The 20528-nt window shown below is 42.2% G+C and overlaps 1 protein-coding gene and 1 long non-coding RNA gene across 3 annotated transcripts in view; one reads left to right on the forward strand and one right to left on the reverse strand.

Moving 5' to 3' along the window:
* Positions 1–20528, forward strand: part of LOC146808912 (uncharacterized) — a 424390-nt gene that overhangs the window by 254993 nt on the left and 148869 nt on the right. The window lies entirely within an intron of this gene.
* Positions 1–20528, reverse strand: part of LOC146808913 (ly6/PLAUR domain-containing protein 3-like) — a 448169-nt gene that overhangs the window by 203633 nt on the left and 224008 nt on the right. Inside the window, exon 2 of the mRNA XM_085615716.1 lies at positions 3494–3625. Within this exon, the coding sequence (XP_085471842.1) occupies positions 3494–3625 (132 nt within the window). The remainder of the gene's footprint in view (positions 1–3493; positions 3626–20528) is intronic.

Here is a 20528-nt window from a genome sequence, read left to right on the forward strand (position 1 = left end):
CATTGGGAATCACAAACAGTGTCTCAGACTCGCCATTAAGCGCAATTTGCAAGTCGCAAATTGTCATGATCGTACATCTGGCCCCAGGTCGTTTCTAGATTCATTGTTGGTTGCCTGCTGGCTTTCAGGTTTAAAGAGACTGGGGGCATTAGATTTTAATTTATCTTTCTCAGTGTTGAAGGGTTCTTAGGCATCAGAGAGGGTTTTGAGTGTAATAGAGAGACTCAAGGATGGCCATCTGTCAGGTGGCAGTGAAGAGAGCATCGTGCTTGTTTAAAGAAAATGATAGAAAATTAATGGTATTGCTACAGTGGTATGTGCAATAATATTTGTAGCATAGTAGACAGCCTTAATTTGTGGATGGCTAGAAACAAATATTTTTATTTTTTTATTTTATAATGAGATTCTTTTGGTAAAGGTCCTTCTTATTATCTGTCACTGCAGGCTTATGAGGTAGAACACTCGACTCTGTGTTCTGCATTAAGAATAGGCCAGTTTTTAATCATGCACTTATAAATGGGCCTTTACATAGCACATGGACCCCATATGGGTATACTGTAGGTAACAACGTTAGTATTACACAGGTGTGCAGTCAAAATATAGATTTAAAAATTCTTTTGGGTTGGAATATCATTTTAAAAACAATGAGGATCAAAATATAGTGAAGGTGAGTTTATGTGGGTAAGCATAGTTTTACTATCCTTTACTCCGTATCTATGTACCTTTACAATATATATGTATATATATACCTGAGCTAACTATAACTTACGCCTCAGCAATGCACTACTTATGACCTCATATATTTTATTAGTCTTGACATGGTCAGTGACATGACTGATGACATAACTGATGACATCTCAAATGACGGACTTGGGTTGGGGGGGGGTCCTCAGGGCAATTAATGGCTCCAGGAAGGGAGCTGCGTGGTTCCCCTCCTTTTTTTATTACAGGGCCCACCCCGGTGAGGTGGTGGTTCCAGGGGTAGTAAATGACACAGAAGGGGCTCCACATGCCCCCTCCCTTTTTCATCAGTTTTCAGCGATCAGCCTGGCCCCGGGGAAGTGCCAGTCCCTGGGGCAATAAAGGGCCCTGGAGTGAGGCCTAAGTGCACCCCCTTCATTGTGTTTAATGTTATAGGCCTTGGCCTATAGAGGTGGTGGTCCTCGTGGCCCACCTTCTCGCCATTTTATTATATTGGCCTGGATCCGAACAGATGGCGGTCCCCGGGGCTGATATCGCCATGGGGAGGGGGGGAGCATGCGCATCCCTCTTCAAAATTAACATTTAAATATGCCTTCTGGACCTGGTTTCCGGGGCTGAAATAGAAACATGCTTGTTTTTTATTTTTTTTTATTTCACATGAATTTGTGAATCCAGGCCTAGGGGGTCAGGTTGGATTTAAGGAGTGTCTGCATCCCAAGAAATATATACATTTGGTTTTCCTTTAATATCTCAAAATCTACTGAATGCAATTACACCAAATCAAAAAAAGTATACTTTCTGGACCAATATCTAGCTTTCTGCCAAATGTGGTGTCATTCCGTTCAGCGGTTCCGGTTGTAGTCGTGTCTAAATCCCTATGGGAAATTGCATGGGAAAAACTAGTTATGGGACACCCCCTTTTTCTCGGCCCTCATTTGACGAATCACCCCGAAACATTCAAGACAGCAGCTGAAGTGAGTGGCAAACTAGTTTTGAAAATTTTGAGAATGCTTTCCCCATCGAAATTAGGTCCTAACTATAACTAACTTCTGGCGACCGCCAGTGAGTTTTATATATATATATATTCACTTAAAAAACCATAGGTTTAACACAAGTTATAGTTAGCTGTACATTTCACTCGTAAAAAACCAATGAAATTCCACGTTATAGTTAGATCAGGTAACTATAACTTGCGCCCCCGCAATGCACTGCTGATGACGTCACATATTACATCACTAATAACATGGTCAGTGACATCACTCATGACATCAATGATGACATCTGAAATGACACATTGTGCATTGCGGTCGCGCAAGTTATAGTTACCTGATCTAACTATAACGTGGAATTTCATTGGTTTTTTGAACCACAGCTAACTATAACTTGTGTTAAACCTATGGTTTTTTAAGTGAATTTGCAAGGTTTTTTAAATGCTAATTCCTAACTATAACGTGTGTGAAACCTATGGTTTTTTCAGTGAATTTGTACGGTTTTTTAAATGCTAAGTTATGTATTTATTTTTAATTTTTGCACGCACACTGCGCGCGCTGTGGGCACTCGGTGCGCTTTGCGCTCCGAGCGCCCACATTGCGCATTTCGTACCGTGCACGCCTCGCCATTTTTTACAAAATATCAATTGTTTTTTTCTCCCTTGGGGGTCCTTAGATTTATATAATAAATGTGATTGTTAATTCTTTTTTTTTTTTTTTAGTTTTTTTACCGTACGCGTACGGTAAGCTTACCGTACGAGCACTCCGCGATTTTTTTTTAAAATTATTAAATTTATTTTTCATACTTTTTGGTCCGTCGTGAACCCCCTGACGAACGCTAGGGGGTCTGCAACTCTCTTCGTTGCCCCCTTTTCATGTTATCTTCCTTTGTTTTTCAGTGCGAGAGACAGAAAATGGCGGCCAATACTTCCTGGTTTCGACCGATTCGAATGTTTACTTTGATCTAACAACCAATCAGAATGGCGCTCGTGCACGGCACCATACGCGTACGGTAAGCTTACCGTAAGCGCTCGGAGCGCGCCCACAGATATATATATTGATTTAAATGCTATTTTCTCAGGAAATACTGAACAGATTTACACGAGACCTTCAAAAGGCACACCCCTGACCTGAGGGCTACCTCTCTGCCAAATTTCACATAATTCTGTTCAGCCGTTCGGGCTGTAGCTCGGACTAAAGGTCCTATGGGAAAATGCATGGGGAAAACGCGTTTTGGGACCCCCCTTTTTTCTCAGCCCCCGCTTGACGAATCCCTCCGAGACTTTCAGGGTAGGAGCGGAGCGTAGCGCCCCATTAGTTTTGAAAAATTCGCGAGGATTCGTCAACCGGCGCCAAAGTTATTCCAAATAGAATGTTGCGGATTTCCTATGGAAACACGGTCCTAACTATAACTATCTACTGGCGACCGCCAGTGAATAATATACATTTTCTTTGTGAGGAGATATATATATATTTGTATATATACATATCTTTGAGGTACTTCGATTTGGAGTACCTATTTTCACTTACCTTCTCAATATTTAGCTCCTCAATATTTTTAACACAATAATTTGTCCCTAAGGTACTTTTAGCCTTGATATTCTGTTGTACTGTCACACAAACACTATAGAACTAGATGGTACTTTAATGACATTTGACGAAATCAGGTCATACAGAGTTCCCAGCATTAAGTGCGTTATTGCGCAGAGTTATGAGAAGACAGTAGAAATCTTGTCAGTCATGACAGCATATGCGGGTCACTACTGGTAATGTGAACTTGAAAATTGTTGCAGTTATCCTACCTATGACGCGAACACCGATGGCCTCCAAACAGACGTTCTGCGGCGGGGTACATTCCTCTATCGTGATGCGGTCCACTGCACATCCTCCATCATTAAAATCCTTGCAGGAGTAGCAACGCAGGCTGGCAACTCCTGAAAGAAAATGAAAATGTGAGTGAAAGAAATTGGGATGAGGGGGGTGTCTATCCTTCTCAAGCAACAACCAAAGTCCTTGTCATGGTGAACCCCCAAAAGTCACTAAATTGATATGTGCTTAAACTTCTAGTAGCTTGGCACAAAATCCATCAGGCTTAACTTAGAGACACTGTGTTGACTATTTATGGAGCACTGAAAAAGTAATAAAGTGAAGACGAAACACAAGAAAAATCCCACACCAATTTAGAAAAATAGAGTTCATTGGAACTGGGATTATGAATTTTTAAAGTTAAAATTAGTGCCTAAAAGATCAAATCACCAATTGTGGATGTCTTTACCAACAAGACCGGGGCAAAGTCAAAAGTTAAGGCTAACCGCAATAAAGAGCAGTCCGTATACACAAGATGGATTAGGCCCGGTCTTGGGTTACCTGTGGACTTAAAAAAAATTCTGCACAAAAGTCCACGAGAAGGCAGTGACTGAAGAGTCATTGTCACTGGGTAGTGCTGGACTCTGCCTAGGTGAAAACGTTGATGATGGTGGGAAAAAGCTCTGAGCTGGAGAAGCTGGATTTCCAGGCTGAGGAGGTGGTTGCCGTCGAACCAGTAAAGCTTTTTATCTTTTAAACTTAGACAATTTTTGGGAAGTTGTAAACCTCCAGCAGGATGAAGCTGCAGGCTGTAGCCAAAGAGCTCTCCACAAAGCTGGATACCATCACCGAGAGGGCCTGCTGAATAGGATTTGCTAAGGGGGAGAAGAATGTAGCTGGCGCTACAGTGAAGTCAGGCCAACTCATGATTCTCCTTGTGCAGTTTCCGCTGGCAGGTAGGTCCCGGTGTTCTGTTTGTTTTTCTGCCTCTTTTTGATGAAAATCTTTCTAAATCCCAACTTTTAGGGTTAGGCAGGAGGCGCACCTTTAGCACCACTTCTAAGGGTTCAGGCCTGGATAGATCCAGGACTAGATGCACTGGGGGGGGCTGGGACTCACTGCAGCAGAGGCCAGGTGCAGGGTACAAGATCTCTGGTACTTGTAAAATCACTGTAGCTCACACAGGAGGCTGGCCAACTAACCCATGGAGTCAATCTGGTAGTCCTGAGTTCAAGCAGCAGGGCAGTCCTCTGGGGAGCAAGGTGGGCTTCAAGCAGCAGAGCAGTTCTCTGGTAGCAACAGGGTTGTCCTATGAGTACAAAGCAGGCCTCAAGCATCAGGACAGTTCTCTGGAGTACAAGGTAGTTGTTCTGATGTCCTCTATAGGTCTAGGATTGTACTCAAGAGTTGGTCCAATATGTATACCTGGTGCCAGCCTTTGAAGTGAGGAAAATGTCTAGGCTACCCCCACACCTGGTTCTGAAATGTTCCTTCCTTCCCCCTATAAGCCCCCTATAAGAACTCCAGGGTTGCAAACAACTAGTGTTAGGTTTCTTTGTGTGTGCTGGATGCGGCCCCTATTGCAGTGAAAGAGGGACCCCCCCTTATCCTGTCAGGATGGCCCATCCTGCCCACATTTAAGCACTATTGTCTCACTGTCTGGGAGGAGTATGCAAAGCCTAACAGCAGGATTGTGTGACTCACGACACTGGCAGCAGGCACCAAATGGCTGAGCCGAATAATTGGCAATGTTCTGAAAGTGTCATTTTCAGAATTTAGGGTTATAAATTGCAAGTCACTTGAGACCAAACATGACATTTCTACCTGTTCCCAATTAAATGTTAGCAGTTTTTAAATGTAATAAGGTAACCCAATGTTAAACTATGGAAGAGGAAGGCCTCACAATAGTGAAAACGCATTTAGGTGTATGTCGCTACTAGGACATGTAAATATTTTAATAGAATGCGCCCTACCCTGTTGGCTTTGCTGGGAACTACCTTAGCAGTGGCTTATTTCTATTAAAAAGGAGGTTTAAGCCTTTCAAGTTTATTTTGCCAGGTCGAAATGCGTGTTTAAAACTATACTACAGACTGCAATGGCAGGCCCGAGACATGTTTTAAAAGGCTTATTTAGTGGGTGGCAAAATGAGTGCTGCACACCCACTTGTGTCATTTAATTTACAGGCCCATGTAGTACCACTTTACAATGGACTTATATGTAAAAAAGTATGTGCTAATTGCATGTAAGTCAATTTTACCATGTTTCAGGAAGACTTACTCCTTGTGTTCAGTGCTGCTATGATCATAATATAGAGAGCTGCCTGTGAATTCTGCTTATTAATGACAACCTTCTCTCAACTGTGCATCCCTCTATGGAGAACCACCTCATGTGAAAAGTGCTTGTGTTAATATGAGAAGAACACTCTTTGATCTGTGTGTCCATATTGTTAATTTGCACAACTAGCTCCTGGAGATAGGGCTCGACTAGTAGGATAAGCGCATTCCTAATGTTTATCTGGAGAGGCATCAGTAGTACCCAGTGTGCTCCTAGTGTTAATATGGTAGAACACCTCCATCTGATCAGTGTTCCCCATGGGTTAAGGACGACCACCTTTTGAAGAGTGTGCAGCCCAGGCACAGGAGAGTGTTAATACAGGGGATCCACTGCCTCTGATCAGTTAGCATTAATATGGAAACCAACGGTCTATGAACTGGTTGTCACTAGTGCTAATATGGGAGCAGAGCTCAGTAGCTGCCTGGTGTGAATATGGAAGGAATGCTGTCAGCTGTGTACTAGTAGTTCAACTCATGAAGGTAACAGGAGTATTTACAGAGGGCCCACTTGGGATCATGAAGATGTGAGTTTGATTGGATGCTTGTCTTGGTAGAGCGGAAACAGGGTTTTCAAAGACAGCAAATCTCAGGGACCCCACACATTAAAAGCAAACGAGTCAAGAGGCGCAAGTGCCTATTAAGATATGTACAAAAACCGATTGGAAACACTATTACCTCCTCATCCGTTCCTCGTCCCATTACTTACTCCATGCACTAATGAGTTGAATCCTCATTTCAGTCACCCCTCTGAAGCACCTCTCATCAAGCAAACCAAAGAATGAAATCACCTGGCTCCTTTTAACTATTAAAGGAGAACGATCCCATCGGTGCTGGGTTCTGTTTTTAGATCTGGTATTAGTCAAGACCCTTTGATTTCTAAAACAATATATATGTATAATATACTTATTTGAAGGAGCTATCAGCCAGTTGTCTTCATTCATTGGTTTGTTGGTGTGTCATTCACATTTTGTGCCCACCCGCTACAACATACACCATGGACAGGGGGCCAACCCACTTTAGCCACTGGATAACTTCACTTTGAGTGACTGCATTTCACAACAAGCACATCCCCACACAAGGAAGCTCTCTTCAGTGCCGGTGTTTTTGTTAGCCATTTTTTTTGGTGTTGCCTTAGTGTTTAGAGTCAGATGTGATAGAAGGAAGCTTTCAACTAGCTATTCCATGTTGATCACAAATCACATTACAGCTTTATCAGTTCCTATCTCCTTCTAATTGTGTTGTAAATTACTTTTGGAGTGGCCTTTGTTTATCTGACTGTGATTTCACAGCAGATCAAATTGTATCCATTTGAAACTGTTATTAATGAAGTTGGCCTTTTTAGGTGTCGCCTGCACAGCGCTTGTGAAATCTCTTCCAAATAAAAAGAAAATCTTAAAAGGGACTCAGAGCCCGCCCATTATTTACCTTTGCTTAACATTGGTTTGCTCCTACGCCACTCTTGTTTCATTGCTTACCATTTGTCAGCGCTCTTTCCAGCCTCTGGCTTCCTTTTCCTATATTTGAAGTCTGGACCAAGTACTGCTTCCTGTGGCCAGTGTCCTTCCACTGTCCACATACTTCCCAAGGAACTTTTTGTTTACTTGTACAAATGCATTCTCTAAGAGTGCTCTATTTCCGTGTAAACAAGCCTGTTCGTCAGCTCCTGGCATCTAGTTTATGCCAGTACTCTATAGAGTAATCAAAGCAAGCCCAGAAAACGGAGCAACAGGGTTTTGCCACAAGAACTGAGTGAAAGGGACTATCTTGCTTTATATAACACTTTTACCGCACTAATGCAATTTCTGACATCTGTGTCGCTCTCTCAGTATCACCTCTCAGGGAATCGCAGCTGTTTCTGTGTAAGGAACATGGATTTACATTTGACCCAGAAGACTGACACTGTTTTGTGGGAGGTGAAGCAACAACAACAGCAAATGAAACAAAGGAAGGGGAGACCAAATCCAAGTCCCCTTAAAGTCTGGTGAGACAAATTGGGTTTAACCGAGTGTGTGAACAATGTGCATTGTTGCTTAAGCAATAAAGGCAAACTGGAAAAATACAATTCAATATTATGCAAACTTCTACTGTATCTGTAAAAGGAAATGAACACATTTTTCCGTTATGAGAACCAGTGGGTGGTGTTTTAGCTGATGGTGTATTGTTAAGCAATATGTCCGATCAGTAGCGCCCCCCCAGCACCTTGAGACCCTCGCGGGTATGTAGTGCGCTTTACAAATGACTGATTGATTGATTGATTGATTGATTGATTGTATCCATAGGGGTGGGGTATTAGTGTCACATTTTTCTGATGTTCAGTTAAGACTAGACTGCTTTTATGTGATATTTAGGTTTTGTTTACCTTTTTAAGAATAATCTCCTGGACAAAGGCCTTTGTTTCAACTGCACCTTGTATTTTGATTATTTAAAACTGCTGCCATACACTAACATATAAGGGATTTTGGGGGCCCTGGGCCAAACTTATTTTAGCATGCCCTGTTTGGAACAGTTTTGATTTTATTATCCAATTTCAGCTCTTTCATGCTTTCTTTGCACAGACACACGGGTTCAAATTCTATTTATGGAAAGCGACATATGTTTTACATATTGGAACACAGCAGCAGTTCACCAACATTACTGCAAATAATGTCTGTGACCCCTACCCACTTCTCATATGTGAGGTCCTGTTTTGATCTAAAAAAATATATTTTACAGACATTGCATATAACATATGCAAAAAGAAAAATTGTTGGAAAGAATGCAGAACAATGTCATACATTCACCCCAGTACGAAGATCTGGGCCTAAATCCATCGGTTTTTTGCTCACCATGCCGTTCCAGTTTGGACCCAGCCATAGGCAAATCAGTCTTGACCCTGCGTCCAATGGGAACAGTCTAGCCCGAACTGCCAGGCCAGGTCCTCCCTGGACTGGAAACAAGCATCATAGGACCGGTTTGGGGGTTTCTGAACTGGGGTGGCGAAGTGAGCTAAAGAACGATGATGGATTGAACCCAGATCTGTGACTGGAGGTGAGTGTCTGAAAAGTTTCAGCTCTCCCCCCATCACCTCCTTGTGGTTGCATGAATCATAAGCACAACATTTATCTGCAAAATGTCTGCAGAACACTCACACATCAATCCAATTCAAAACAAATAAAGGAAAATTGCATTTAAAATAATCTGTTTAAGAATTATTCAGGCAATACTCTGCAGAACAGAACTGGCTCTATCAGGGCCCTTAAATAAGGCTGGGGCCCTGGGCCAGAACCCACTTTGCCCATGCCTTAAAATGCCTCTGCCGCCATGCTCAACTGGGCTGGCAATGAGCAAATCCTATACTAGGCGTTATTGCACCAGAATGAATTATGCTAATTATTCATACTTTGACGTAATTTCCAGGATGAGCAGTTCCAGCAGTGTGTATGCCATTGAAAGACTGGAGGCTGTTAGATGCCCGGTATGTCTTATTTTAATGTGCATCCGTGTTTTAAAGGTCCGTCCTAGTCTCAGTAGATGATGCTCTTCCGTGTTGACAACAACCTGGCTTCTCTTTGCAGTCTACCGAAATCCTGAGTTGCCTAAAAACTATGGGGCTTATTTATGAGCCCTTGCGCCACTTTTGCGCTGCCGGTGCGTCACTTTCTTTGACGCACCAGCGAGATGTCACTGCGTCACTTCTAGGGTGCAAATGCGTCAATACCTTACGTCTGCTGTTCAGCAGGCATAAGACTGACGCAGGCACATTTGAAATGGGACTTGCCCATGTGAAATGACCCATTGCTGGAGTAGCGTCACTTTTGTGACACACTCCAGCAATGCGTCATTTTTGCCCCTACAGATACGTCAGAAATACTGACTTATCTGTAACTTGTTGCTACATGATGCATCATACTGTAAATATGACGCATCATTGGTGTCGCAAGGAGGGCGCAATGAAAAGTGACGCATCGCTGTTTTAACGCAGCGATGTGTCACTTTTCATAAATCTGGCCCTATAACTTTTAGTTTTTAGTATATATTTCAGAGTTTCTGTATAAAATGCTAGAATCACCAACGGGGGGAGAACTGGCAACGAATTATGCAAAAAGAATTCATAGGAAATGCTTTATTTTTAAGTTGCAACACAAAGGCATCATTCGATTACTATATTATTAATGAGTGGTGTCATATACTCCTCAAAACCGCATTTCTACCGTTTCCAAGCTCTGTTAGATACCATATGCCACTATTGCACAGTAGTGAATTGCAATGTGCACATCTGTTCTATCACAATAACTGCCCCAGTGCACAGAGGCCACGGGAACAGTGCCCCAGTTGTTCATGATAGAGCCGAGGCCTTGAATTCCAGATGCCCGGATTAGGAACACACCCTGGTGGCGCAGAGGTCCCGAAAGCTGCCCACTTATGCATCGTGATTTTGAGTGACTATTGTATGTGCATTCGTTCGAACTAATGTGTGCCATCAAGAGAAGCCATTATGACTTTTGATAACTTCCTGACTATTTATTATCAATAAGTTGTTTCTTTCACCCCCACGCCTGTACTTGCTCTTCCACCTCTCCACCCCCAATCAGCTGCCCATGCTTTACTTTCCATCCCACTTTCCTCCAGCTGTCTGTGCTCACCCTCCTGCCTTGTGTTGTTTGCCCACCCTGCTGATTTTATACATATTGCATAGCAGCACGGCCTGCTGTGGAACATGGCTTAAAGAAAAAGAAAGCGCTATGACACGGCCTACGCTGGCAGTGTCTTAGCACTTTTTTAAGCCATGTGGCATAGCAGCTCGCTCTGCTACGCAACATGTTGAAGAACCGGGCTTATTAAGCCTGGCGGCGCAGGGTATGCCTGAAATCTTCTGAGTTCGCCTTCCAAATTACAGAGACACTCTGTTTGGCATAGGAACTTCAATTTATTAGCTGCAGCTAGGTACAGTTGTCCTAGAAGTACATCAGTGGTAGGTTCTCAGGAGACTGCCACTTCAATCCGTGGCTCACAGTTTTTTGAAGCGCTTGAATCCCCTAAAGCAACAACCCCCTCAATGTGCAATAAAAATACAAATCATCCACAAGAAAACATTCTTTGTACAAGATACAGGATAATGGGTAATAGAAATTCCTTCCCTAAGGTCGTGTTCTCTACCCGACCCTATAGGTCAGGTGGCATAGCCATTCCTTGGTTAAATTAATTTACGACAGCACGTGTTTGCGTGTTGAAGATGGTGATTCGTAAAACAACTGTAGAGGCCGAGAACGGTCACCAAGGGTCAATAGATGGTTATCTCGGGGATTAGTTGCTTCGAGCCGGGTCTCAGAATGGACTTAGCTCGGGGAAACAGGAAAGGTCGTGTAATATGTGCAACAGTATAGAATGTGAAAGAAACGCTATAGAGGTTGAAGGTGCCTGAGTGAGGGCAACAGCGTAATGGTGTTACTAGGAAAGATGGGGACGTATTTGAATTTCCTCAATGTCTAACAAAAAAAACACATTGAAAAAGCCATTTGATGTCGCATAGGTGCAACCTATTGGCTTTGCCAATGCTTGTTTTTAGAATGCGCTGACTGAAGTGCATTTCTAACTGAACATCTGTATGTCATGCTGATATGCATTTGAATTGAGGACTACAGTTATACTTGTAAATGAATGTAGTCTATATGTCCTAGCTGCATGGCTTTTTAGTTTACTTTCAGTGCTCTGCTCTGTCATTACAAGGAACACCAGTTTAGTCTGTATGTCCTGCTAGCCTGGCTATTTACAGTAATTTTGTTTGGTATGTCCGTCTTATATAGCTGAATAAATATTATATCACTAATTTTATCTCTTCTGTTTAGTACTATCTATCTATCTATCTATCTATCTATCTATCTATCTATCTATCTATCTATCTATCTATCTATCTATCTATCTATCTATCTATCTATCTATCTATCTATCTATCTATCTATCTATCTATCTATCTATCTATCTATCTATCTGTCTATCTGTCTGTCTGTCTGTCTGTCTGTCTGTCTGTCTATCTATCTATCTATCTATCTATCTATCTATCTATCTATCTATCGTTCTATCGTTCTATCGTTCTATCCGTCCATCTATCTTTCTTTGTATGAGCCAGTGTGGTGACTCAGTGGACTAATGTGTCCCATGCTGGGGCCTGTGTTCAACCTCATGGTCACAGGTTCAAACCCCAGCAGGTCCACTCAGCCTTTCATCCATCTGAGGTAGATAAAATGAGTACCATTGAGTTGGGTAACAATAAACATCTGTTATTCAGTGCCAAGAGATCTATGGGTGAAAGTGTGCTTTACACATGGCATATTATTTTATGTTATCCGTCTGTCTACCTACCTACCTACTTTGAGAAATTGAGATGTTGCCTGACTGGGCTGTTAGCCCTGGCCAAGCAACAACTGCAATCCCTTGCAGGGTGAACCACAAAAAGTTCCTAAATTAACCTGTGCTTAACCCTGGGTAGCCTGACACAAAAAGCAGTCAGGCTAAATTTAGAGGCAATGTGTACAGTATTTATGCAGCACACAAACAGTAATAAAGTAAAAACACAAGAAAAATCCCAAACCAATTTAGAAACATAGCGTCCATTTTAATTAATTATTGACACCAAAACAACACAAATCCAATAAGTAGAACTGGAGTTATGAGTTTTTAATGTTTTTAGTATGCGCCAACCGCAGACAATTAGCTGTGCAAGACCAAGTCAAAATCAAGAGTTAAGGATGATGTAGCACGGTTCAGACACAAGAAGTGGATTGGGCCCGGTCAACACTTACCTTCGGACTTGGAAAAATTCTTAAAGAAAAATTTCTGAGAAGTAAAGTTCAGCAGGACAAGGCTGCAGGAGGTGTCTGAGAAGGGAGTGTTGTCATTGGATGGCCTTCGGTGGAAGCATTGGTGAAGACTTCTTTTTTGGACTTATTTGCTCAAATGAAAGTCAAAGAACTCCAGCGGGATGAAGCAACGGGCTGTAGTCGGAGTCAGTTCCACGAGGTCAGATACCCGTTGGTGAAGGACCACTTAAAGGGATTTGCTGCTGCAGAGAAGAACGTAGCATGAGAAGCTGCAAAATCAATCTAACTGGTGAATCACCTCGGGCGGATAGGCAAGCAGGTTTGTCTCAGTCTCATCCTGGTTCTCAGACTACTTTTTGACCAACTTTTTTTCAAGTCATCAGTTTTGGAATTGATCATCTGGTACCCTTAGCACCACACACAAGGGTCCAGTACTGGTGGGACACCACTTGGGGGTGCAGGGCTCAAGGCAGGTTCCATGCAGCAAAACACAAATTCCAGGTACAGCAGCAGTCTAGCATAGTGCACAGCAGGTCACAGCAGCAGGCTAGTACTCCGAGAGTCCTTCTGAAAGTCCAGTAGTAAACTGAAGAGTGGGTCTGAAGGTCTTATTTTTATACCTGGGCTCCCTTCCTATGGAAGGTGGGAGAAGCTTCTGGAATTGCTCTTTGAAGTGCATGGAAATAATCTGACTCCCCTGCCCTGGCTCCAACCTGACTGTAATGATAATACAGGGTTGTTAGACCCATGTGTGAAAGCAGAACACACAGGTATAAGTGAGGCTGTGCTCAGCTCCACCTTCCCATCACAGCAGCAGATGGCCCATTGCGGCACACCTAATCCCTCTACTCTGTGAGTGTCTAAGAGGAATTTATAAAGTTTAACTGTCAGCTACACCCAGTCATGTGAACCAAGACAGGCTGAAAGCACAAAGGGCTAACAGAAGAAAAATGCTAACTTTCAAAAAGTGGCATTTTCATAAATGTAATGAAAATACAACTTTACCTTTAAAGATGGTTTATCATTACAATTTTCATAGGTACCAAACATGTGATATCTACCGGCTCCCAATTAGGAATTACAGCTTATTAAATGCAGTAAGGAATCCTCAATGTTATCCTATGGGAGGGGAAGGTCTCACCGTAGTGAAAAAGCATTTGCAATGCAATAGGTCTAGCATTTGCAAGAGTTTAAGCTATTGGCATTGTAAACGACAATGCCCTTTATTTATGTTTTGATAATTAACACATTAAAAAAAAGGAATTGTCATGTACAATGCCAATAGCTCAAACTCTTGTAAATCTGAGACCTATTCGAAGAAGCGGCCGCCATTGTCCTGGGCTGCTTAGAAAGTGAAAGCACGCATGACACGCTGCATGTTGAAGAAAACATGTTGTGCCTGCAGTAGGAGAAACTATTCAGAGAATATAGTACATACAGACTAAAAAAGACTCACCGTGTAACAACCGCAGTAAAAGGGCCAGTCCTCGTGGAAGGGTACAAATTAAGACAAGGCGGTACTAAGGAGGGACTAACAAGCCTATTAACAAATCAGTAGCCAGCATTTACGAAGGACAATGAAGCAAACCAATGACAAATATGGGCAGAAAGTAGGTGGGGCTTCTATTCCATTCTCCAATACAGCATGGCAAGCAGAGCTGCGCATGCGCCTTGCCAGGCTTGACCTAAAAATGGGGCAATCTCTAAATATTTCAGTTTGATAATTTTTAAAGGTTTTTTTTTCTTTTTACAGTCCATTTTCTTCAACAAATTGGTCAAAATTTCCTTTTTGTATTGGGGCACATAGATCAGAACCTTTGATGATCTGGTGATGATTTGACCCATGTTCTTGCCTGTCATAAAAATATAAACGTTTAAATGATTGGCTCAATTGATGTTGGTATCCTGTACATTCATTGCATACAAATTAACACATGGAGTGAGCTCATGTTGTCCAAATAGATTTTTTGTCCGAATTGTAAAACATATGTGCTTATCACTTCAGATTTGTCACACGTTTGTAGAGCATAATTTATTTCTTAAATAAATACAACATAAATGTTGTGATCATTTCGTTGGACTTTTAAGCATAAATATTTAAACTCTATTCTGTTTTTTCTGACCATGATAGTGACTTTGTGATTATTCAGAATACTCACGTCACTTCTTGTAGGCAAAGGCCACGTGCAGCGAAGGTTGGAAATTAAGTACATCATAAAAAAAAGAATGAAACTCACTTATCAAACAGCTCAAATACGCAAAGCCACAGAAATTCACCACGTATGGTGAAGAGCACAAAGAACGCGTGCCCGCCATTTTGTTCTCTAAATAACTATCAGTGCCAATGGAAAATAGGTGTACATGGCAGAAGCCATGAGTTATGGCGTGTGTTATGTGCTATCATAACCATACTTGGCAATTTTCAGTAGTTTTGCGTGTTTCTGCCAGAACCATTGCTCAATTGTTAACTGTTACTATATAAATATATAGTATTGGCTTCACATACGGCCTTTCAGCGTTGGTGCTTGGCTATGGGTTCAGTGCTACCCATTCAAAAGCACTGCTTTAAAAATTAACTCCATGTACCTCTCAGTTACCTGGGTTCACCAGCTTTAGTTCAGATAGATCAGAATTTGTGTAAAAAATAATCAATCTATAGAACCCCACTTAAGGGCTGATTTAGAGTGAGCGGTTGCCCTGAAAGACAGGATACACCATACAACAACTTATTGGCTGTCTTAATTTTTGATACAGGAGAATTTTTCTTGTTCCATAATTCCTTAGTTCTTAGGGCATTTTTAATATTTATGTTTAGAGTCATTTTGTAGAAAGTTACTAGCAAAGGTTTGAAGGCTGGTGATTTATCTTAAAATACAATGGACTATGTGTTGACTCTATAAAGCTGATGAGCCCTCACATCATCAGGGACAAATGTCTCCAGCATGGGAATTGGCATTATTATATGTAACACATAAATAAAGAGTGCCCAATTATGGGTGCTACTGTAGGAAAGTAGACAACACATCCTCCAGATTTCCCGAATTTTCAGTCTTTCATATTTGCCAAATTAAGTGCAGGGGATAGCCAAGCGCGGAGCGCTGCCATGACTTGAAAAGTGACACCGGTTAGTTATGGTTGTCGAAGAATGTAGCAAGCTTCTGCTGAGGCCTCTGCTGCACAGCTCATTAGCAGCTTCTCAGGTGCTGCTTTTGCATTGCTAAAAAGATTTAACTTCCAGGGCTTCTATCTCTATCTTTCTGGCAAACCACTCTCAAGAGCAACTCAAGCTTTTCAAACTTTATTTTTGAGATTCCAGTGCTTGGAACTCCTCTCTGGACCACTATTTCAACACGCTTTTTTCATACTTTCAAAAAGAAACTTTATTGAAAAAAAGTGCTGATCCAAATATGGCGGACCACTCATCGAACAAAAAAGTAAAAATGCACCAGAGCACACCGACAACACTACACCAATGAATCCAGCGTTGTACCATATGTAATTATTTCAAAATAGCAGTAATAGCACCAAACTTTAGATATTTATTTTTGTCACCACATTACAAAAGAAAATATTTGCAATGCAATAGGTCTCGCATTTAAAGACCTATTTCATTCCAAAGAGGCAGCCACCATTGTCCCGTGCTTAATGTAAGCAAAGCACATTGTGAGTGCACCAAGATAAACTCAGTAAAGAAAATAGTGCTTAGAGATTTAAGAACACGTACCGTGTAACAAGTAAAGTAAAGGGGCCAGCAGCCATGGGAGGATACAAATGAAGATAAGGCCGTACTGAGGAGGGACTGACAAGCCAATTACTGAATCAGAAGCCAGCATTTACAAAGGACGAGGACTCAAGCCAATGATAGACATAGTGGGCGGAGCTTCTCTTCCATTTTCCACTACAGCAAGTCTCGCAGGGCAGCACATGTGCGCCTAAAAACGAATTTAGGATATTTTCTGCATCAAAGCATATAAAACCTAAAAGTACATGTCCAACCTTTTAATTACTCATTACCCTGCCCTATGGGTTACCTAGGGCCTCCCTTAGGGGTGACTTACATGTAATAAAAGGAGAGTTTGGGGTTTGCTAAGTCGACATTGCAGTGTGACAATGCATTTAGGCTGCAGTGGCAGGCCTGGGACATGTTTTGGAGGGTTACTTAAGTTGGTGGCACAATAAGTGCTGCTGACCCACTGGTAGCATTTAACTTGCAGCCCTGGCTACATGGTATACCACTCTACAAGGGACTTATAAGTAGATTAAATATGCCAATTAGGTATATGCTAATCAAACCATGTTTACAGGAGTGAGCACAAGTACTTTAGTATTGGTTAGCAGTGGTAAAGTGATCAGAGTCCTACGGTCAACAAAAGCTAATTTCAGCAAAAATTGGAGGTTAGTAGGCAAATTATTTGGGGGAAGACTACCCTACATCTGACAGATCTAACACTGTCTATCTATAATCTATCTGTCTGTTTATTTATCTGTCTATCTATGATATATAATCTATGTATCATCTATCATCAATGTATCTATCTATCTTTGCACCTCTGTCTGTCTATCTGCCTTTCTATCCCTATCTCTCTATGTTTGGAGCTCTTTCTACCTTTGCAACTGTATGTACTTTTGGAAATCACCAATTTTAGCTCTTCTGTTTAGTACAATTTCTCTCTCTCTCTCTCTCTCTCTCTCTCTCTCTCTCTCTCTCTATATATATATATATATATATATGCAACCCTCGCTATCTATTCATCTATGCAACATTCTATATCTGTCTGTCTGTCCAACCATCCATCTGTCTGTCTGTCTGTCTGTCTGTCTGTCTGTCTGTCTGTCTGTATGTCTATTTATCTATCTATCTATCTATCTATCTATCTATCTATCTATCTATCTATCTATCTATCTATCTATCTATCTATCTATCTATCTATCTATACAACAGTATCTATCTTCTCAACACATATATGCAACCTTTTGTATCTGTCATTAAAAGCCTCTCTATCTGTCTTTCTATGCAAGCCTCTCTATCTGCCTGTGTTTGCAAGCCTGTCTGTGTTTTCAAGCCTCTCTGTCTAGCTGATTTTGCAAGCCTCTCTAGCTATATGTCTTTGCATCCCTCTCTGTCTGGCTGTTTTAGCAAGCCTCTGTAACTATTTGTCTTTCTATCTATCTATCTATCCTCTCTATCTAGGAAGAGGTGTGGCGCTGCAGCCAGGGTGACTGCCTCCGGAATCTGGGGATCACGGTTCAATCCCCGGCACTGGTGGCAGATTAGCCAGCACCATGTGACTCTGGGCAATAGCTTGCTTAAACTTCCTGACGGCTCCCAGTGCCTAGAGACCCTTATGGGTGATTGTTTGAGCTTTACAAATGTGGATTATTATTATCTGTCATTGCAAGCCTCTCTGTCAGTCTTTGCAAGCCTCTCTGTCAGACTTTGCAAGCCTTTGTATCAGCCTTTGCAAGCCTCTCTGTCTTTGAAGCTTCTTTATCTGTCTTTGCAAACCTCTCTATCTATCTTTGCAAGCCTCTCTAACTACCTGTCTTTGCAAGCCTCTCTAACTACCTGTCTTTGCAAGCCTCTCTAACTACCCGTCTTTGCAAGCCTCTCTAACTATCTGTCTTTGCAAGTCTCCCTATTTGTAAGAACATTTTACAAAAATATTACAAAAATCATTATAAAAGGCTGTCTGCCAACACCAGACTGATTGGTTTATTGAGGTCTGGTGTTAGCAAAGACCTATTGAATTTACTACAATACTACAATTATATGTATAAAAGAGTTACTTGCAGGTGTTTTCAGCCAGACTGCATCAATCAGTCTGCATGTATCAGCAGCATGGACAGTGGTGTAGCGCCCTTCATTTTGACTCACAGCATGGAGCACATCCGCAGTCCCCTTCTGTGTCAGAAGCTCAAATGGTAATATATGGGTTTGAAACCATCCCAAAAATGTGGCTTTATCAATGATTATTTTTTGAATGATGATGGCTCAGCAACCTACTCATCAACATGGTTTATCACAAACCATAAATGAATAAACTGAGCATTGGTAGAGTCAATAGGTCTTACCTATGCAACTTCTTTTGGATTTGTCAATGAAGTTAACAATGTTGTAGAGTAACCCACCTGCTGTGTAGCATGGCTGAAAGTGTCAAATAAATTGCTATGAAGCTGTCAGTGATGGGGGACGTCATAGTGCTTTCATTTTAACTTTCAACCATGCTACACTGAATTCGCACAGCTCCACAATATGGATTGAAAAACATTGTAAAGCCAAATAGTAGAGCTATTTGGCATTGTCAATGCTTTCTTTGCCATTTTGTACAGCTGTGTGACTGGTTAAAAAAATATTGACAACGCCAATAGATCTCGGATAGGGGAAACCTATAGGCTTGGCCAGAGCTTGTTTGAATTACGATTTAGTGTTCACTGGAGCGCCTGTACGTTTTTAGGTCTCGCCTGAGCCAGCGCTTTAGCGCTGCGCTCGCGAGAGCTTTTGTAAATGGGGGATTTGGAAGTGCAAACTAGTGCTTTCAGGCCTCCAAATACAGTGCATGTGCGCCGGGCGCGCGCACCATTTGGCAGCCTGTGTGATCATTTTGCGGCCGCTTTGATGTTCTCAGTGAGCCGCGCGGCCACAGAGAACATCAAAGCGCCCGCGAAAGTGCTCACCATATGCCAGCCTGCATGCCTCTCTCCCCTACCCCATCCCTTATCCCACTTCCTGCTTGTTTTTTTTAACTGCAACATGTTTTTGTCAATGTTTGGAAAAGGAATCATGTGCAAGTCACACATATATAAACATATTTTAATTCACACACACAAAAGGGCACACAATCCAGCTGCATAAAGCAAAACAAGCATTGGCAAAGCCAACAAGTCTGACTTGTATGTGCTAACACATGTAGTACAGGTATGCACACATGCAATTTGCATGCAATACCCTCCTTAGGTCAAATCTTTTATCTTTGCCAATGCTTGTTTGATCCGGTAGACACATTTCAGTACCAGTATCCTGGAAACAATGGTCCTTCTCAGGCAGGTTATGTTAGAAGATTTACCGCCTACTGGTGGCCTTAAAGGTCCTGTGCTTGCGAGCCGTCAGTGTGTGTTTACTTCAGATCCAACTCCTCCTGCATTCGTCCACTCCAGGTTTGGCAGCAGGCTTGGTGTCACTGTGCTGAGAGAAGACAGCAGCGTGCTGGCCTTGCCTCCTTCATCATTAGTGCTCCCCGCGAGCCACGACAGAGGGAGATGCGGAAGCCGACGAGAGCGCGCGCCACTGGCTTGCTTGAAGGGAGCCCGTTTTCAGTGACTGTGGGCGCGTTATTTGTACAATTAGATGCAACTTGAAACGATTCAGCTCTCTGAACACTCATTCGATTTTATGATACTGGCAACGGAGGAGTGACCGGACATAATTTTGTTGCGTTTCCTTAGCAGCACAAAAACAGAGACCTTCAATTTAAAGGAATAGCTGAATTATTTATTACCCAAGTCAGCAGTTCTCATTACCGACCTCGGAAGGCTGATTGGCTGATACAGCTAAGAGTTTGATGGCTTTCAAATCCGTGAATAAACTACTTCGAACCCGCTCATCGACCCACCAAGCAATCTAGGCCTTTTGTTTTTTTGCATATTTATATAGCGCGAACTCGACCCAAAGGTATCGGAGCGCTTTACACGAGCACCGTATTTACATTGGCACGGGGAGATTAAGTGTTTTGCCCAGAATCACAGGATGTGGACGCGACCCCGAGGCTCGAAACCTTGTTTCCAGCACCAAAGTCGGCAGTCTAGCCGACGGACCACATCCTCTCTCCTGATAGTTTGACTTGGCACCGCTCTGTGAGTCACCTGTAACTTTTGTAATGCAACCCATTGCAATATTACAGACA

Source organism: Triturus cristatus, chromosome 7 (assembly GCF_964204655.1).
Source record: "Triturus cristatus chromosome 7, aTriCri1.1, whole genome shotgun sequence".
Taxonomy (NCBI): domain Eukaryota; kingdom Metazoa; phylum Chordata; class Amphibia; order Caudata; family Salamandridae; genus Triturus; species Triturus cristatus.